Raw genomic sequence first — 22,500 nt, 5'->3', positions numbered from 1 at the left:
CGACGTTTCGTTGTCGTTGTTGTTGTTGTCATTATGGTCGTCGTCGTTGTTGTCTTTCCTTCTGCTGGTGACTGCATGGTCGATATCATTTATAATTATTGCAATAGTTTTTCTTCGTATTCTTTCTGTTCCTGCGGTAGTTGTTATATTTTAGTTTCTGTCCATACGGTTTCACTGTTTTTGTCTCCGTGTACACTGTTGCTGTTGTTTTGTTGTTGCTGTTGTAATTGTTACTGATTGTGGTGATGATGTAATGGTGTAGAGCACTGATTTCTTTTTGAACGTGTGAACAGTATTTCATCCTCGTCTTTATAACTAATTACATACCCAATACCACTGAAAATGTATGACCCTGTGCATATATTATAAATTAACACACGTCGTTGCCACCGCCGCCGCAGTTGTCGTCATTATTCTTCCTCTGCCTTGAAGAGAGCAGGCTGTCTTTATATGCCAGGTGGTCATGGCGAAAGAGGCTGTATAGTGGACGAGACTAAAGGGGCTGAAGGCAATCACTTTTCTCTTTGGTCAATCCCTGATCAACTTCTTCAAGATTCACTTGAGAAAGGAAATAAGGGCAGAGAGAGAAGTGTTGTCTTCTAGCCAGTTTGCTGAAAGGTGGATGAGAGTGGCGAGAATGGTACGAGTGAACAGGCGTGCCCTAAGCATACGCCTGTAATTGGAGAAAAGGAAAGGAACAGAGGCAGCTGTCCCAAAAGTCAGGGTACCCATGGTTCTTATGGGGTTTTTCCATGAGCAACCCTCAAACGCCTGTTCCCTATTGAGGATTACACATAGTTGAATTTTTTTCATTATGTTGATATTGTTTATACGCAACAACACAAATTCAAACATACACACACATTTGTGCATGCAACTCAGCATGGAAATCGTTCAGGACAGGAGTAAACCACGGCCCAGACTTCATGAAAATCATCATCACTGGTGATGAAGCATGGGTCTACGATCTCTGGCCAATGCGTTCGCTCATCTTGCGTGATAAAAAAAATTGGACAAGCGTATACTACACATTTGTACTCTAGTCGTAACATACGGGAATTGATGCAGCCTACCGGTGCGAAAATTTTCGCACACGCACAGTAAGGGTGGCATCACCTTATCACCCGAAAGATTTTGCCCTCACAGCATTAGTTTTGGAAGGAAGAAATAAAGTCTAATACTTTTTGAACGCACCTCGTATATCACCATGCATATATACAGGGTGCGCTGAATAAACTGTCGTCTGGATTACGCAAAAATGAAAATAACACTGACATCTCAGTTTAACAGATATATTTACCAAAATTACATAAAAGTATCTTGAAATATTAAAGAGTAAATTTATTCAATAAAATCGCCAAGACTACAACCACAGCCTCCAAACGACTTCCAAATCTCTTCTGGATAGTCTCCCTGTTTAAGTTGGTGAATGTTGCTATAATCCTTGCCTTCAGCTCATCTTTGGTGTTACGAGAAGTTTTGTTGGTCTCTCACTCAACTGAGCCCCACACATAATAGTCAAGCAGGTCTGAGAGTCAGGCGGCCAAATGTTAGGTGTGATGTGGTTGCAAAAAATTGTCTGACAGCCATGACTGAGTTCTCCTGTTTGTGTGGCATGGATCAAAGTCCTGTTGTCAGACATAGGGTCTTCCAGCAGCCACCCTCTTGACCTATGGCAGCACTACCTCCTCCAGGCACTTGATGTAGACCTCCGTGTTGAGTCTGAGACCGTATGGGAAGATGAATAGAGACATAACGTCGCCATTACTAGTGATCACCTTAAATATTATGATGTTGACTGGATGCTTGATTTTTATCACTCTCGGTACATGTCCTCAGATTGCACTGTCCTCAGATTGACATCCAAACGCTGAAATATTCGTATTAGAGCTTCCAGCGCGAATATCAAGCAGTACAGCATGTCGTTTACAAATTTCTAGCAGAGTGAATTGCGCCATGGCGGTGTTTTTCTCACAGACAGTGTCCGCCTAACCCTACTATACTGTGGTGTAGTCGACAAAATCAAAAACAAACAATGCGCATGCGCGAAATTAAAAATATAAAATGGCGATAATTTATCCATCGCACTCTGTATATACTCTTTTATTCTTTTATTTGTTTCAGTCATTTGACTGCGGCCATGCTGGAGCACCGCCTTAGTGTGTGTGTGTGTGTGTGTGTGTGTGTGTATATATGTATATCGCCACACACACGCACAGGCACACACTATCATACACTAATAGCTATACATACACCTTAACCATCAGTACCACTATATATATATATATATATATATATATATATATATATATATATATATATATATATATATATATATATATATATCGTTATCATTATGCATATACTATTATCACTGTTGCATACACACATACTTCCAACACACGAACGCAATTTCATTTCCAAACACCGTCACCAGCAGCACCGCTACCTCTTAATAAAGATCACGTTATCATTGCACACTATCACATACATATAACATGCGTGCGCGCTTGCACACACGCACACATGCACACACACACACACACATACACACACACACACACACACACACACACACACACACACACACACACACACACACACACATATCCAGCCCATTCACTTTGCTCCACAGCAACAAGTAAATCACATTTAATGGCAACACATCATACTATTCCCAACTGGTTACCTTGTATGACCATGTCACACTACTGTTCTCACATGCCATCTCTCTCTGTTTCTCTCTATCTCTATCTCTCCCCGTACATCCATAGTACATACATACATACATACGTACATACATACTTATCTACAAACGTACGTGCATACATGTATGTATATATATATATATATATATATATATATATATATGTTGTAATCTCTTTCTTTCCATTGTTTCTTTCCCCTCTCTCCTTCCCGCTCTCACTCTCCCTCTCACTCTCTCTCGCTCCCTCTCTCCTCGCTCATACTCTCTTTCTCTCCCTCTGTCTGTCTGTCTTTCTTTCTCTCTTCCCCTCTCTTTCACCTTTAAATCACATTTCATGGCAGTCCGTCATACAATTCCCAATTGCTTACTTTCTATGACTACATCACATTATTGCTCTTACACGCCATCTCTCTCTCTCTCTCTGTCTCTCTCTCTCTCTCTCTCTCTCACACACACACACACACTCGCTCTCTTTCTCTTTCACTTTATCTCTCTTTCACTCTCTCTCTCTCCCTCTCTCTTTCTCTGTCTCTCTCTCCCCTCCTCCTATCCATATGTGTATGTGTGCATGTTTGTGTGTATACGTTTGTATGTATATAAACATTTTGTGGATATGGGTGACACTACATCCTCAGCGCATACCAGCACATTGTCTGTGCAGAGTATGTTGACAGCAAGATGGATTAGTGGAACGCGCACCTTTCACAAGAAAGAAAAGACGCTCCAGTTCGATCACACGGAAGCTTTGGAAGGCACAACGGTTAGGCGATATATGCGTTCGCTATCGCGGTCCGACTTTCATTGAGAGCTTCCTCTCAGCCCGCTTCCTCATAGCCCGCTTCCTCTCGGCTCGCTTTCTCTCAACCCGCATCCCATCAGATCATATGGACCTGCATCTCAATGTATACTTTACCCAGCCACATGTTGTTCTCTGTCGTCGGTGCTTACCAACTGCACATGTTACACCTCGAAGTTGACTACGAGCCTACAATATTTGTATTGTGTATACATTGTGTTCCACTGTAGCTTTTCCTCTCATCCATATTGTATAGACATCTACAATATGTCTGAGGGGTAAATGCATCCTCAGATATATCGTATGAGACATCTGAGGATGCATCACATACGCGTGCTAGAGGTCTGAAAGTTTGACAGTCAGTTGCAAGGGAAGTAGTCTAGAATAGTTGGATATAGGGAAGAGGAGTTTTGTTTCTTTAGACTAGGAATACATTTGTCTATTTCTAACGGGAAGGGAATAGCATAATATGACCTTTAGCACTGTAAGTGAATTGAAGTTGGTTCATTGTGGGGACAAAAACAGCCCTGGCATGTCAGCAGCTTATATCTTGCTATACTGCGCTCTCAACCTTTTTAACTATATATCAATCGCACCAATCTCACATACCTTCCCGCTCTTCCATTTAGAATGAGGTACATGCGCCATGGGATTAATGGCAATGTCCTTCCAGCACGGACGTTACGATAAAATGGATGATAATCTTTATAACTGTTTACTCTATATTCTTTCATTTTTACCTGTTTGTTTTTGTTTATGTTAAAATACGTGTAAGAAGGGGAGAGCGAGAGAAGAGAGAGTAAGAAAAAGAGAAATAAATGGTAAAGGAATGGCTAAGTAAGGAAATACAGAGAGAGAGAGAGAGAGAGAGAGAGAGAGAGAGAGAGAGAGAGAGAGAGAGAGAGAGAGAGAGAGAGAGAGAGAAGAGAAGAGAGAGATGTATGGACAAATAGAAAGAAGAAAACGAACATTAGCATAATGATCAAGAATGGAAGGAAGAAAAATCGATTGATCGATAGACAGATTGATATACTGATTGATAACAAAAAAGAAAGTTAACTAGTTTGTTAAGTGCATACAAACATACATATATTCATGCAAATATGTGCTCACGTATGCGTAAATATGTAAGTATGTGTGTGTGTATACATACTATATATGTGTGTATGTGTGTGTGTGGATATGTGTGCATGTGTGCGTGCGCGCGCGTGAGTCTACACACAGACATATATAGTTGAGGGACACAAAGTAACAACCAAATAAACATAAGACAGAAAAAAATATACATTCAAGGAGAGAGAGAGAGAGAGAGAGAGAGAGAGAGAGAGAGAGAGGAGAGAGAGAGAGAGAGAGAGAGTGAGAGAGAGATAGAGAGAGAGAGAAGCAGGAATGGGAGAGATGCAGTGAGAGAATAAATAAAATACCAGAGGAAAGAGGGTGTGAAAGAGAGGGACTCAAAATGTAAAAGAGTAGAAAAGAGTAGATCAGAGAAAATAAACATACATTAGGATTTAAGTGGCTCTAATAATTTATATTCTTCGTGATTATTTTAATTTCGATGGAATATTCATGATTATTAGGAGTTATTTCTAGATTGCACAGCGTTCAGTTCCCAGTTGGTTATGTCGCAATGGCAGCTGCCTTACTGCAATTGGTCAGCAAATTCTCTGGCGGGAAATTTACGAGTGTCGTCTGACTTTTCCATTTCTTTACTGACCGCCACTACCTTTGCTTGGTCACATTATGTGATTTTGATTTTTTGTCTCTCTTTAACGTGTCTGCGAGCATACATACATACATACATACATACATACACACACACACACTCACACACACATATATATATATATATATATATATATATATACATACATACATACATACATACATACATAAATCCAGATACATATGCATATATATATAAACATACATAATGTGTTCAAATATGTGTATGCATATGTGTGCGTTTGTATGAGTTGTGTGTAGCCTTCGTATGTTTCGAGTGTAAGTATATTGCTATTGTCGTAAATAAACCACTAGCTCAGTGGCAAGTCTCATATCTTGTGAGCAAATGAGAATGGTGCAATTAGGGTTGTATTTTCAGGAGTGATAAATCAATATGTGAGGTGGCATTGCTTTGGTTTTGAACTACTTCTGGTGTAGTTAGAAGTTGAGCGTGGATCTTTCGTATTAGTGGCGTATATCTGAAAGGGTAAATACACTTTTTGTAGTGTTTTGAAGAGTATTGCTATCATAATGTGGCTTCCTTCATTAATGTAAAACTATCATGCATATTGTCTATTAGATGCATTCATGAAGTAAAAGTCTTGTTTGGTTTTAAACTGAATCAAGTTTTAGATTTTTAAATCAATGTATCACTGCTTTGTCGAATGTGAGTGAGACTTGAGTTGTTTTTGAAAGTGTTTATCCTGTCCACTAAGATGATTTGTATTAGCTGCAGTGGAACTGTTGTTGGTGTTTTGAGTGACTCTGACCTAATGGTGTCTTTTGTGGCAGACGTCTGTCTTGTGTTATAGTCAAAGATGTTACATTCTTACAATTTTAGAGATGTCACAAGATTAGTAGGATGTGTTTAGAGTGTTTTATGGATGTTAGTATGAATAATTGTTTCTGTGTGTATGTGTGTGTATGTATGCCAATACACGTGTACACATTCATGCTACAAATACGCACAAACACGTTTATATGTATCTATGTAATTATACATAGTGAGAATTTACAAAAACAAAACAAAAGACGAAGACGTGTATAAACAACAAACAGATGTATTAGTTTAACGTTCGGGAAGTGAGAAAGTCTTTTACGTTTCGAGCCTACGCTCTTCAACAGAAAGGAACAAAGAAGTAAACAAGGAGAGAAAATAAAGTTTAGTGGCTAGCGATCTATCATAGTGAATTATACATACATACATACATACATACATACATACATATATACATACATATATACATACATACACAGACACACACACATCTAGATAGTTAAAATTAAGACAATACACTATACTGGTAGCCCATAAACCATTGCATATGAAATAAAATGAAGGTATCAAGATGTGCCAGAAGGTATCGGGATGTGCCAGTAGAGCAGGAAAAGACACAAAATAAAATAAGAAGAAAGAGCAAAGAACAAACTACAAATTTGTGCAAATACGTACATTGTAAATAACCTAAAGTATAAGAGAGCTCCATAATAGTCGAAGACAAGACCATGTATAAAAATACAAATGCGAAAAAAAAAACCTGAGTGAAAAGAAAGTAAGAATGGAACTTAAAGAAAATTAGTGATCATAAAGATGCAAAAAGTAAAGGAAAAAGAATTTCTTGAAAAATATTTTCAAGGGGAATATGCAAGATAACTAAACGATGAAAAGAAAACAACCCGACAATGTAAAATATATAAATTACTTATTAAATAAGGAGGCGGGAGTCGAATTAGAATAATTGCAGCGAAATAACTGTTTGTTTCGAGAGAAATGGAAGGGGTAACTCGTAGGTAATTACAAAGTAAGTACTGGGAGGCGAGTCTGCAAGTACTTAGCAATTCAGAATTTTCATTTAAAATAAGCAATTCTTGGAGTAAAATAAAAGAATCCTCAGTGTGTTTATACTTTTTCTCTTGTTGTGGAAAATTCCATTTTATTTCAGATGTAATCGAAATAGATTCTTTCAAAAACCAAATGTTCTTGGAAAAACTTGTGGAATTCTTTTTCTCTGGGTTCTTGATGGAATTGGTGTGCTGAATAAAGGGCATTTTGAATCAAGTGTAATATTTAAGCGTAATGTTCTTGTTGAATTGTACATTAGAAAAACGGCTCCCGAAAAGCCGTTTAAAAATAGTTAATTATTTGCAGCTAAGTAGGGAAAAACGAAATAAGTGATTCTAGACAATCATTTTAATTGAAATAGTTATTTTAGCGGACAAAATTTTAAATGCAAGATGAGCTAACTGCTAACTGCCCGGCGTGCTAACGACTTATAATGATTCGTTGGAAAGTCATAAGTAATAAAATTTGATTCTTTGAAGCTTTTCACTTTTTTCTACATTAAACTAAATTCTGAATCATATGGGAGAATATTTCGAATTTTATGCCATAAAATACATAGGCCAACAAAAGTGCTCATAAAATTATTCGGATAAATGTGCCTAAGAAATACAGTGGACACTAATCTTGATTATATTTAGATATTACTTAAAATTTAGATAGAAATATAGTCTAACCGAAAACTCAATGAAAAACTACTTACATATCAATTTTTTTTACATAGGTACAAAGCTAGAATTTTTTTGTGGGATTGGAGGTTATTAGTCGATTCATTCGCCCCAAGAACTTGGCAGTTTGAGCGACATCTGAAGAATGAAAGTACGGTAGTTATGATAGTAATAATGGTTTCAAATTTTGCCATAAGGACAGCAATTTGGTGGTGGTGGCGGTGGTGGTGGGGTGATTAGATTGATTCCAGTGTTCAGCTGGTACTTATTTTATCGGCCTCGAAAGTATGAAAGGCAAAGTCGACCTCGGCGAAATTTGAACTTAGAACGTTGCAGCAGACGAAATACTGCTAAACATTTCGTCCGGCGTGCTAACGATTCTGCTTGCTCTCCGCCTTGGTTTCAAATTTTTCCACAAGGGCAGCAATTTTGGGGAGGGAATGAGTCGATTACATCGACCCCAGTGTTCAACTGGTACTTATTTTATCGACCCGAAGGACAAAAGGCAAAATCGACCTCGGCTAAACATTTCGTCCGGCGTACTAACAACTCTGACAGCTCGCCGCCTTAATTATGGTAGTAATAATGATGACAGTTGTTGCTATTGTCTTACAGATTTATGATCAAAGACGGTCCAGCCATGAACAATCCAGCGTTATTTCAGACATTGCAAAGATTTCTTTTAAAGTTTGCTTTATATTTTTATCAGGTTGAGAGATCACGTAGAGACTTCCTCTTTGGTTAGCTCACTCGTTGGTGATGACCGGTGTAATTCTATTAGCGGTGGAAATGGTGGTTGTGATTGTGATTACGGTGGAGTTGATGGTGTTGTTGCCGTTGTTGCTGGTGGCGGGGGTAGGAATATTGATAGTTACACTAGATCTGGTGTTGGTGGTCGTGGTGGCGGTGGTGATGTTGTTGTTAGTGGTTGTGATAGTGATGTTGGCGGTGGTGGAGGTGATGCTAAAATTAAAATGATAGCTTTGGTGATAATACATTTGATACTTGTAGTGTTTGGTGGTGATGGCATTAGTCGTGTTGCTATGGAGATGATGGTGGCGATGGTAGTTTTAAACTAAGAAGCTGCTGCAGTTAAAGTAAATATATGCATTGTCAAAGCTTATACAGAAGGGCTATAAAGTGGTGGCAGCGGCGGTGGTGGTGGTGGCAGCGGTGGTGGAGGCGGTGGTGGAGGGTGTAATGGTGGTAGTGGTGGCAGGACGTATAGTTGTGTGGATATCTCCAACAAGGCATGGCGTTCCACTCTTTCTTTTATTCCTTTATTTATTTATCTTTACCGTCAAGCAAAGCTGTCAACGCTTTCTGTATATATTCAGTGAACCGTGATATGATGACATTTCAGCTCGTTTGCACATGCGCTGTATGGGAACAAATAGGTGTCTCGAGGTGAGAATTCATGCAGGCGGAACTGTTACATTCTACATTTTCTGGCAGACTGTCAGGTCAACGTGCAACAGCCCCCCCCGCTCTCTCTCATTCTCTCTCCCTTTCACTCTTATTCTATCTCTCTTCTTTTTAGCTACCATTATTTCTCTCTTCCTCTACGCACGCATATATATGTGTGTTTGTGTGTATGCGTGTGTGTACTTATGTACACATATATGTATGCATGTAAATTTATAAAATATGTACATATATATGTTTATGTGTATGTATATTTATCTATCTATCTATCTATCTATCTATCTATCTATCTATCTATCTATCTATCTATAACTATATATATATATGTGTGTGTGTGTGTGTGTGTTCATGTGTATGTATGTATATATAAATAAATAAATAGATAGATAGATAGATAGATAGATAGATAGATAGATAGAAAAATAAATATATACACATGAACACACACACACACACACACACACACACACACACACACACACACACACACACACACACACACACACATGCACGCACGCACGCACCACTCACACATACTCGCAGCTAACTGCGATAGTTTCAAGACATAACTCAAGTCATCTCAATGTAAAAATACCTATATATATGTAAGAACTCGATGCACAACATCTAAAAAAAAATGGTGCTACAGAAAAAACATGATCCAAATACATGTAAAAGCAAACAATTAATAATAATAATAATAATAATAATAATAATAATAATAATAATAATAATAATAATAATAATAATAATAATGTAGAGTGGGAAAGGTTTGATCAGTTGCCAGGACTGTATCTAAGCAGAGGAAAATAGCTTAGAGTGGTATATAAAAAATGCCGTGGAGCCACTGTTGAAATACACGAAGAAGGCTGGCGTCATCAAAACTGAAAATTGCGTAACTAAAGAAAAATTTAAACAAGAAATGAACAAAAAGAAAAAAAGCACAAAAGGAAATGAAAATGTACAGTCAGTTTGCAAGAGATGTGAACGCCACGACAGATAGAGAGGACCGGTGGCTATGGATTAAAAGGAGTGACCTGAAGATAGAGACAAAAGCACTCATATGCGCAGCTCAGGAACAAGTGATAAGGACCAACTATACGAAGTGCAGAATAGACAACACTACCGATAGCGACAAATGCAGAATGTGTGATGAGAGGGGTGAAACGGTATGGCACATCGTTAGCGAATACTCGAAATTAGCACAACGCGAATACAAAAGACGCCATGACAATGTGGCAAGAGTGATCCGTTAGGAGCTCTGCGAAAATCACGGCCTACGAAGAGCAAACTTCAGAAGGAGTCACCGAAAATGAGAATTGTAAAATCCTGTGGGATGCAATGATCCAATGCGATCACCTGGCCAGATATCGGAAACCGGACATTGCTGTGAATAAAAAAGGAAGAACATGCATGATAATCGACATAGCTTGCTCCGGTGACAGGGTCAATGTGAAAGAAGAAGAAAAGATAAACAACTATGACGGTTTGAAGTGGGAAATACGAAGATTGTGGTCAATGAAGAGAGTGATACCGGTAGTAATTGGTGCAGTTGGAAGTATCAGCACTTAACTACCAGCATGGCTGAAAAAGATCGGTGCAAGTGTGAAGGTAGAACACCTACAAACATCAGAATTGCTTGGAACTGCAAGAATTCTTCCCAGGGTTCTTGAAGCATGACCAGTAAACAAATGTCACCTTAGTCTGCTGGCTGTGGACAGCTGACACTTTCAGTCATACCCAGCAAAATAAGCTGTGACTTTTCATATAATAATAATAATAATAATAATAATAATAATAATAATAATAATAATAATAATAATAGAGCCAGAATTAAAAGAAGAGTGCCATTTGTTATCTAGTGAACGATATTTTAATAATAATAATAATAATAATAATAATAATAATAATAATAATAATAATAATAATGATGATGATGATGATGATGATGATGATGATGATGATAATGATGATGATGATGATAATAACGATAATAGCGACAAGTGTGTATACATACATATATACTTACATTAAATGCGTGTGTATTTGTGTGTGTGTGGGTGGGTGGGTGGGTGTGCGTGCGTGTGTAACACAGGAATAGGGACAATAAAATTCAGGCGACTACTTTTTTGAGCACTCTGTAATAAAACAACTTGGCTGACTAAATCGACCAGTGATAATCGTTGTGAAGCATCTTGTTCATACTATTAAATTTGTACTTCACTTCGATTAGTGAATCCACGGTTCGCTTCTGCAGATTTCAGAAAATATTATAAAGAACAATGAAGAATGGAGATTATATTACATTTTCAGTTCATACTTTATAATCCATAATTTGCTTGCGCGCGTTTCACATAAGCTAGAATTTACTGCTATATTCAGATAGTTGTTTGTTCTATATTCCTTGCAGTATGGTATCTTTGAGAAGGATTTGCTGGTGTTGATTTTCTAGATTTATATGATACCATAGTCGATTAAATATGGATGGATTAACGCATCATTGTATTACGTAACACTAGCTTATCTGAAAAGCGTGCAAGTAAATTATGTATTATCAGTGTATATACCTAATATTTTATTTGTTTACTTGTTCGGTCATTTGACTGCAGCCATACTAAGAGAACGTCTTGAAGGGTTCAAGTCGATTAGACGAGCCTTTTCACGGATTGTTGAACACACCTCAGAGAACACATGAACAGCTCATCAATAAGCCAACTAATATGCAAAATGTCCATCTGCCACGATGCTATCGTCATTTATAATTGTTTTATATACTGAATCAAATGCTCTACGCTGTTGATTAAAGAAGGAAGCCGAGTACGTCTTCTTGAAGAGCGGTCAAAAAACTGTGAAACGGTCAATTAGGAGACTCCCCCTACACTTTTTCTGCGTATTAGTGGCTTGAGAAATGTGGTTACATTCTTTTTTTTTTTTTACACATCTAGGCTGTGTAAGTTAAATCTATTTCAGTTCAACTGATTTACGCTGTGATGAACACAGAATGGTTATTGCTTAATTAACGACGACTATTCAAAAGCACAAATATGCAAGTTAGGCTACCCATCACGGTGCCAGCTTAATTTATGACTATTTTATATAGGGGTCAATGAAATAAATTCCAGTTGAGCACTAGGGTCGATGCAATCAACTGTCCCCAGCTACAAAGTTTCATGCCTTGTTCCTAAAGTAGAAAAAATATATATATATACGACTGAATGATTGGACATCGTGTAAGGAGACATTATTTTTAGATGTTGATTGAATAGAGACTGTGTACAGACACAGTTTCTTGATGCTCATTGGATAACGTCTAGATACCTTTTAGATGTCGATTGGATTGAAACAGTGGAGGTGTTAATTGGATAGACAAATTGTGTAAATGTTGACAGGATAAACAGTAAGCACAGATGTTGGTTAGTAGACTCAGTGTGTTTGTGATAACTGTGTGAATTAGAAGCAGTTGCTGAGTATAATTGTTGATTGAATGGTCGGGGTGTAACTGGAGTGGCAGAGTGTAAAGGTGAAGGAGATAAATACGATCTCTAGTTGTTAGAATAGTTTTTACAGTTGTCACTTACACCATAGAAGCGTTCAACTTATACTTCAATGTTGGCTTCATCTTGATTCCACAGTAAAACTGCCTCGAGACATCGCTCCTACAATTCATCAACTTAGCATAATGATAATATTCGGCTCGTTGTAAGGCGGTGAACAGGCAGAGCCGTTAGCAGGCCGGGCAAAATGCTTAGCGGCATTTCATCCGTCTTTACGTTCTGCGTTCAAATTCCACCGAGGTCGACTTTATCTTTCATCCTTTCGGGAATCTATAAATAAAATAAGTATCAGTTGAGTACTGGGGTCGATGTAAAAGACTCGACCACCCACTCCTGAAATAATTGGCCTTGTGTCGAAGTGAAAACAATATTTGGCTCGTTGTTAATTGCACCGTTGGAGGTTGAGCTGGATCTGAATGGTTAGCAGCGTTATGCAGAAGCTACCCTATTGAACTGAGTTTGAATCTCACCGTTATGGTATTTGGTATTTCAACTGCTAAGTAGAAATATACTTTCGATTCAATTCAGTTGACTATAAATCAATATATTCTGAAAAAAATTGGCACTAGTCAAATATTGGAGTTACTGTAATTCTCTCTTTCTTCTCTCTCTCTTTCACACACACACACACACATACATACAAATACACACACACACACACACACACACACACACATATACATACGCATACCCTTCCCTCACAATCTAACCTACAGTAATCACCATCATAACTGCTCAAGTTAACGAGAGAACATCTATGTGGCGGCTGAACTTGCTAGAAATAATTCCTCAAATAACATCGTAGTCTCGTTAAAAGACACAGGCGCAGGCTTGACTGTGTGGTAAGATGCATGCTTTCCAACTATATGATTCCGGATTCAGTACCACAACGTGGCACCTTGGGCCAGTGTCTTCTACTATAGCCTCGGGCCGACCAAAGCCTTGCGAGTGGATTTGATAGAGGGAAACTGAAAGACCATCGTATGTGTATTAGTGAGTGAGCGCTCGCGCGCGCGAATAAGTACTAGGCTTACAAAGAATAAGTCCTGGGGTCGATTTCTTCGACTAAAACCCTTTAAGCGGTGCTCCAATATGGTTGCAGTCAACTGACTGAAACAAGTAGCAGAATGACAAAATAACATTGGATAATGTAAGCTTAACGACACTTTTTGAATAAAAGCTAGGACATTCATGTGAACCGTCTTTGGTGATAAGTCTATTCGATTAGGGCTGAGCTAAGTCTAAAATTCCTAACCCATACTGTAGACTCTAAATCGATATATTTAATTAATGCTCTATTTTTTTTTTTTTTTATCTTCGCAGTTTATCACTTTGAACCTCGGGATCCAATTGACTACTACCACCCAGATTACATGCATTCGACGTTCCGGAAACTGTTGGACGATTTCGTATCATGGCCTCGACCTATAAAAGCTTTGCCGGAAACTAACCCCATCAAACCGTATTCTGCAGATGCTGTTACCTACGTTCGTGGCCATACACCCCTCTCAAGCAGCAGCAACATTAGCAATAGCAGCAGCGGCAGCAGTTGTATTGGTGGTATTGATGGTAGTAGTAGTGGTGGTGGTGGCGGCGGTGGAGGTACCTGTAGTGGCAGTGATCACAGTATCAGCAATGACAACAGCAACTGCAGCAATCATAAGAACAACAATATCAACGGCAGCAGCAGTGATGTAACAAAGGACAACAACAATAACAACAACAATAAAAATATTAATAATAATAATAATAATATTAATAATAATAATAATAATAAGACATCGCTGACAAGATCAATTTTAAAACAGCATTATCCTACCCACCATCATCACCACCATCATCACCATCATCATCATCACAACCAGCATCAGCAGCAACAGTATCATCATCATGGTTATTCTCATCGTCACCTCCGGGAGGGAAAAGAAGGCGAAGAGGAAGAGCAAAAACGTCAAGTAAAAGAACAAGAAGAAGAAGAACAGTTGCAGCAGCAGCAGCAGCATCAACAAGATGAACAGCAGCAACAACAACCAAAAGAGCAGGAGGAGCAAGAAGAACAAGAATGCTTTCTTAACTCAAACATACAAAATTTCAAGTCGAAATCTTACCTTAACTCCGACATCAACAACAGCATCAACAACAGTAAACATGATGACAGAGATCATCTGAATTACAGTCACCGAAGGGATGGCAACGAGACTATTTACGATGACACTATTATGAATTGTCACTACGATTCGAAACTGTATCCTAAAGACTTCACCGTCCCAACTTCTTCGTCCATTTCCATCTCCACTTCTTCCACATCCTCGTCCCCCGCTGAAAACATTATCACTCAGAGCCCCTCCTCTCCTCCGAACCCGCCCTCACCACCATCACCAATCATAGGAGACGAAGGCAACCACCGTCCCGACGAAAGCTACCGGCGCATCCCGCATCCACACCAAAACTCATTACTGCATCATTTTCAACATCAGCAACATCAGCTGCTGCTCCAACAGCAACAACAACAACATCAATACCAACAACATCATCATCTCCAATCACACCAACATCATCTTCATCACCAACACCATCCACATCATCTGCCGCATTTAACTAACTCGGCTTTTTTCACTCAACGTGAAATCCCAACTTACCCGTTTAGGACGGGTCTGGAAAATCTTCATCGCACCACTACGACCCTCCATGGCATCGGAGGAAGAGATAATCATGGAAATATTTCGGGTAGAAGCAATCTTGGTCTCAGCAATGTTGCTAGCATGGGTAACTCTGGTTTTGGTGTTGCAGCCCCTACAGTCGACAGTTCGAACGGCGCTGCTGGGGATTTGATTCGAGTTAGTATGGTCGGACCACCAGGGGTCGTCAGTCGATCCGGTTTAGGTGGGTTACTAGGTGGTCTTGCTCTCCACCATTCACCCACCACGGCAGCCCTGTCTTTCTCTCATATGCCCCCACAGTTCCATATGCATTCACACCAGCACCACTCTAATTCGAACACACATAGCAATCACAACAGCATGAACGGTGGCAGCAACAACAGCCAACACCCACACCAGCATAATCATCATCACCATCACCATCATCCACTTGGACAACAACCACAACCATCACAACAACAACAGCCCCATCACCATTCCCACCCACTTCAGAACCACCCTCATTCAGTACTGCATCCATCTCACCAGACGAGTCCTCAATCCCAGACTTCATTACCACCACCGCCGCCGCCACCACCACTGCCACCACCACCACCACCACCACTACCACCACCATTGCCACCAGCCCCGCCACCTCCACCACCGTCTCAAGCATCCATCATACCACCGTTGTCTCTCTGTTCGTCCACTTCGATATCGCCTCCTCCTCCGTCTTCGATTTCCCTCTCCTCGTTGCAGGCAACAGTGACTGACAAACTCTTCCAGTGTAAGCAGTGTGGCAAGTGCTTCAAACGTTCCTCAACTCTGTCAACCCACTTACTCATTCACAGTGACACTAGACCCTATCCGTGTCAGTACTGCGGTAAGCGCTTCCATCAGAAATCTGACATGAAGAAACACACATACATCCACACAGGTAAGCACCCACCAGCAGGATATATATGTATATATGTATATATATATATATATATATATATATATATATATATATATATACAGGGGAAAGTAAAAATAAAAAAGAGGAAATGCTCATTGGATATTAAAAAAATAATGTTTTTTTTATGAAAGTAACGATATATATATACAATTAGATTAACTGAGGTAGAATTAAGCGGTATAAAAGTCATTATTATGAATTGTTAAAGATGATTTAGAGTCATACCGGTATCGTCAAAAGTTGCTATTTAAAGGAGAACTGAAAGAGGTATTTAGATGATTGCTTTATACTTTGGAAAGATAGCATGGACAAACTCCTCGATTTCAAAATAATGCTTAACAATATCAATAGCAACATACAATTCACCATGGAACACAGCAACAAACAACTTCCTTTTCTTGACATCCTAATTAAAATAGTCAATAACCACATCGAAACAGACATCTTCTATAAACCCACAGATTCAAAACAATACCTATTATTCAACTCATTCCACCCCAAACACATAAAAATTAATATACCTTGTAATCTAGCAAAAATAATCTGTACCATAGTTTCGGACACCAATACTCGTGAACGAAGACTCCTTGAACTCAGATCAATACTAATCAAGAGATATTATCTAACATCATTAATAAATGATGGGATTAAACGAGCAAAGTAATTAGACATACGAACATTAAGGGAAGTCAACCGAAATACTACACCAGACTTAAAAACACTCCCATACATCTAAACACACAGAAACAATGAGGCCTTCAACATCATTATCCAAAATCTACCCATTCTCACAGGAAATAAAACAATTAACAAAATTTTAGGCTCACACAATTCTCAAGAGCAAAATGCAAGTGAAATCATTGAAAAAATATTAACCAGCGTAAGACTATATCCATTAACAACGGGACCAAAAGTGAAAAAATGCGGGGTGGGGGCTTAACTGTGGCACATGCTCCCAACTTTTGGAGGGTACAGAGTTCCACTTTAAACAAGGTTAAATATTTAAGATAAAATCAAATTTTACCTGTGCCTCGGAAAAACTAATTTCTGCTATTAGGGTGCAGAAATCCCAAAATAGGCCAAACAGGAATGTCACTCCGACGAAGAACAACTCTTCACAAAGAACAAATCTGCTACCCACAATACAGACAGATACTGGTCAGTGAATATATAGAAAGTTGTGCTAGGAACCTTAAACCCAACTTCCTAATTTTCCCTTTCTATCAATGTTCACAGAACACCTCAGTACAGCAAAGAATAAATAAAGAGGCAACTTTCATTAATAAATATCTTCCACAATTCAGCATGAGCACAACATAATACAGGACACTACTAACCTTACCAATAATACAACTAATTTCCATACATCCCATACACCATTCATATTACAGTATTTATTTCTACCCTAATTACACCACTTCCAGGACTGCTTACCGCCCTTGCATGTAATCTTTTCACTCAGGGACTATTAGACCCGACAGTTTGGAAATCGGTGCTCATTCAAAGTCAGCTTTTAACGATACCGGTATGACTTTTATACCTCTTAATTCTTCCTCAGTTCATCTAATTGTATATATATATATATATATATCGTTACTTTTCATAAAAAAGCCTTTATTTTTACATCCAATGTACATTTTCTCTTTTTTCTTTTTACTTTCCCCTATTTATACCACGTGTAGTCTCTTTTCTCCTTGAAACCTATGTCTGTTGTATATATATATATATATATATATATATATATATATATATATATATATATATATATATGTGTGTGTGTGTGTGTGTGTGTGTTTTAAGTGTGTGTTTGTATGCATGCATGTATGTATGTATGTATGTATGTATGTATGCATGTATGTATGCATGTATATATAAAGAGAAAGAGAGAGAGAGAGAGAGAGAGAGAGAGAGAGAGAGAGAGAAATTGTAATTAAAAAATTAAATAAATGACCAAGGAACGAGAAATAATGTAATGAACTTCATTAGCTTACAGCTGTTTCTGTCATAAGATGCAATATACTCATAGTCGAGCGCTTGCGTGACACGTTATTTATATACAGAAAACATTATCATCGAAAAATTATAAAAATATGACGGAAAAATATATATTTTTTCGAAGGTAATATTTTCTAAATATAAATGGTTTACCAAATAAAATTGCACTTCACTTTTGAAGCTCCAACTATAGATTGTACTCAAGCATGATTGCAACGCATCATATAGCAGAAACAGCTGTAAGTTCACTAAGTTCATTATATAATTTCTTATTCCTTATGTTTTTTATGATGTTTTCTTTTTATTACGCTCTATTCTCAATTAACGATCCTTTCTAAAACATATGCATATTGAGTTCTAACATCGAGTTGTTAGTACCGCCATACATAACGCTTCAAACGCTAAGGGCTTGTGATCTTTGGTGTTTTATTGATAATCTCACATATCTATAAAATTCCACACATTGCACATATTGATCTACAGGTAGTTGAACGGAATCGTATCTAGCTGATAAGAGTGTGAGAGTAAACTGGTCACATATATTAATGCCACCAGACTGTGAGAGCATTGTTCCTGATAAAATGTAAAAGAAAATGCATGTTTTAATGCCTGTGTTAGTGTGAGTGTGTTTCTATGTTCCTATGTGTTTTCATGTCTCTATGTGTGTCAACTCTGAGACGGGAAGGCAGTGCCGATTACCTTTTACTATGCATACTATATATGAGTGTATGTATATACGTTTGTTTATGCGTTAAGTATAAATTACTCTTTTGGACAACTATTTCGATCAGACAACCATTCCGTCGACTGTATTTATCTACGGATTGAAAAGAATTGAATTTAACATGTCGATGACAATGTTTTCAGATAATCACGTAATCGTTGAAGTAAATTTTATCTCTCATGCATCATAGAATTTGAGGTTCTCAGGAAATCTTGAGAAATGTTCCAGCAGGTAGATATTAGCTCGCACCCCTTTATTTGGGATTTGGGTAGTCTGGTGAATAATGTTGCATTAAGAGGGATTCGGCAACTCTTTCATTCAATCTTAAAATCATCGATTGCTATTTTCTTCGTTTGATGCAGTTAAAAATATCTCTGTTCAATTCTGCTGACAAATACTGTCAACCAAAAGGTTAACTGAACGAAAATGTGATCCAGATTATAATGCTTGTTTATCCAACTCCATAAACAAGCACATATAAGATTCTTACATTCTATAGATTTCTAACACTATAATATCTATTCAGAAATTTTACTTTAGTATCGCAAAATATAAACCACACACACACACACACACACACACACACACACACACACGCACACACACACACACACATGCATTGTAGAAGTTGCTTATTGTGATTATATGGGAATGATATCATTTAAATAACGATAACTTCTTGATAAAATTGAACAGAAGAGATAATAGCCAGAACATGTTTGACACCCACTTTGATAACAATAACCGTTTGATAACATTATCCCACTATAATAATCTACCTCCCATTAGACACACACACATAAACAAATATATATATCACAAACACTTAATGTAAAGTGGTGGTGGTGGTGGTGGTGGACAAACACAGACGCAAAGATTCACACATTCGTTCGACTAAAATTCTTCAAGACGGTGCCCCAGCCTGGCTGCAATCTAATGACTGAAACAAGTAAAAAAAAAGATATATACATATTTATACATATATACACACGCGCGCGCGCACTCAAGCACACACACACACATATGTGCGTATATGTGTGTATATGCTTGTAGGCATGAAAGTATGTATGCGCGCGCGTGCTTTGTTTACGTCTACGTAACATACGAGTTTGGCAAAAGAGACCGATAGAATAAGTACCGTACTCGAGAAAAGAAGCTTAATAATATTGTATAATATATCAAATTCCGTCGAAGTCGACTTTGCCGTTCATCTTTCGGGGTCGATAAATTAAGTACCAGTTTCGTACTGGGTCGATCTAATCGACTGGCCCCCTCCCCCCAAATTACGGGCTTTGTGCCTAGAGTAGAAAGGAATATCGTATAATATATGCATTTTGTGTAGTAAATAGTTTCTCCTTTGCTTGTAAAAATCAAACATTCACCAAACATTTGCAGAAACACACAAAGATAAACTCATGCTCGTATCTCCATCCATCTTTCCCGATCATCATCGTCATCATCGTAATCATGATCAAGATGATCCTTATTATCGTCATTGATGGCTAAGTAAGTCAAGTATGAGCAGCGACACTCCTACTAAGTGAACGCCTTCTGTTGTGACCGGAGACACTCACTCACTCACCCGTTACGGCACGAATGTTTTCATTCATAACACTGAAGCCAAACACCCTTAAACTATTGAGGATTACAACACGAACCCTGTACGTACTCGAAATATGCACTTAATAGACATGGTTTTTGTTGTGTATGTATTCAAGTGAGAGGGTATTATTTTGCTAGGGGATATGTACTGATGACCTGAGTACATTAAGGGTTTCGACGCACCCGTAAGACACGATCCTAACCGAAACACTACTCTACGTATACACACACACACACACACACACACACACACACACACACACACACACACACACACACACACACACACACAAGAAGAGAGACGGAGAGAGGGAGAGAGAGTAAAAAGAGAAAAGAGAGGAGAGAGAATGAGAGTGTTTGACCCCGGCATTGTTTATAAAAGGAATTATCAAAATTTTGTGACTATCTTTTATATTGGACATTATTATGAGTGAAAGAAGTGAGGAAGTGTGAACAAGTAGCTTAAAATTCCCTACATAAAGGAGACCTGTGCACTTATAGCTTACGGTTGAATTTAGATGAGTTACAATTCAAGAAGCTTCAACCTCTAGTATAATATATGCACTCTATTCAATGTATTGAATACTCATCCACCTCTAGTTATAAAATCAAATACTAAGTCATACATACATACATACATACATACATACAGAGAGACAGACATACATATATGCATACACACACACGTAAATATTCATATAGACATACATATACATAAGTGTGTATATATATATTTACAAAGTATACATATACAGATATACAGACATATATATATATACATATATATAGATACATATACGTATATATATATATATATATATATATATAGGTTAAAAAAAACACAAAAAACAATAACAAAAAACAACAAAGTGAGGACGTGATACGGATAGTGTTATTGGACGCTCCGGAAAGGAAGGATATATATATATATATATATATATATATATATATATATATATATATATATATATATATACTAGACTTACCTGCCGTGACCCGTTCGGTTATAACCAATCCAAGTTGAAAATGTCGATGCGCAGCGTTAAAGGAAAAAACAAATACTATTTCGAACTTCATGCAATAAAATTCTTAAATAACACAGTTCTGCCTTTGGTGTGACAACATAAACATGGCTTCTTTGAAAAAATTCAAATGGCCTTCCACTTTTTTCCCTCGCATTTTTCTTTGCCATTCTTTGTTACGGTTTCAAGTGAAATACATGGGTACTTCAGCATAAAGTAATGTTTTTGCAAAGTCATCATTGATGCACAATGAAAAGAATTCTGTCAATGTTGTTCTCATATGTCGTTCATTGACAGCCATATATATCCTCCCTATTTCTGATCAATATTCTTTGTTCATCTGGTAGATGAACTGCCAGTTTCACTATTGCAGGCGCTCTTTCATGAATTGAAAATCCTAAAATGGATGCAACTGCTACGGATGATCCAATATACGTATCCACTGGATATTGACTAATTTCGTTATCGTTGTTTATTTGAACAGCAACTTGGTCATTTCTTTTCAGCATGTACTTCATGACTCACTTATTTGACCTCACTGAGGCAACGATTTCAACGTTGCTGTGGAATTTGAATGCTCTTAAAAGAGTTTCCTTGTAAGGTACAACCCATTTGCTGCTGTTTGTTTTTTCATTATTATGAGATTCAACTCCTCCAATTGTAACTGATCTTCGTCTGTAAAGAGACAGTCTCTGTGTTTGTTTTTCTGCCTTTGGTTAAGATTATAAAGATTAATATTTTATTTTAATTAAAATAGTAATTTTCCCCTTTAAGAAAAAAATCAAGTATTTGTGATTCAAGAAGCATCTCATAAAAATATAGGGAGAATTTCTGTCTTTCAAGGC

At 37.8% G+C, this 22,500-nt stretch overlaps 1 protein-coding gene across 1 annotated transcript in view; it reads left to right on the top strand.

Annotated features, from left to right (window-relative positions):
- LOC106881895 (uncharacterized) overlaps positions 1-22,500 on the top strand; it is a 113,924-nt gene that overhangs the window by 71,183 nt on the left and 20,241 nt on the right. The window contains exon 3 of the mRNA XM_052966272.2: positions 14,039-16,291. Within this exon, the coding sequence (XP_052822232.1) occupies positions 14,039-16,291 (2,253 nt within the window). The remainder of the gene's footprint in view (positions 1-14,038; positions 16,292-22,500) is intronic.

This window comes from Octopus bimaculoides, chromosome 3 (genome assembly GCF_046866305.1).
Source record: "Octopus bimaculoides isolate indiv1 chromosome 3, ASM4686630v1, whole genome shotgun sequence".
NCBI classification, from domain to species: domain Eukaryota; kingdom Metazoa; phylum Mollusca; class Cephalopoda; order Octopoda; family Octopodidae; genus Octopus; species Octopus bimaculoides.
This window is presented reverse-complemented; position numbering and strand designations above follow the sequence as displayed.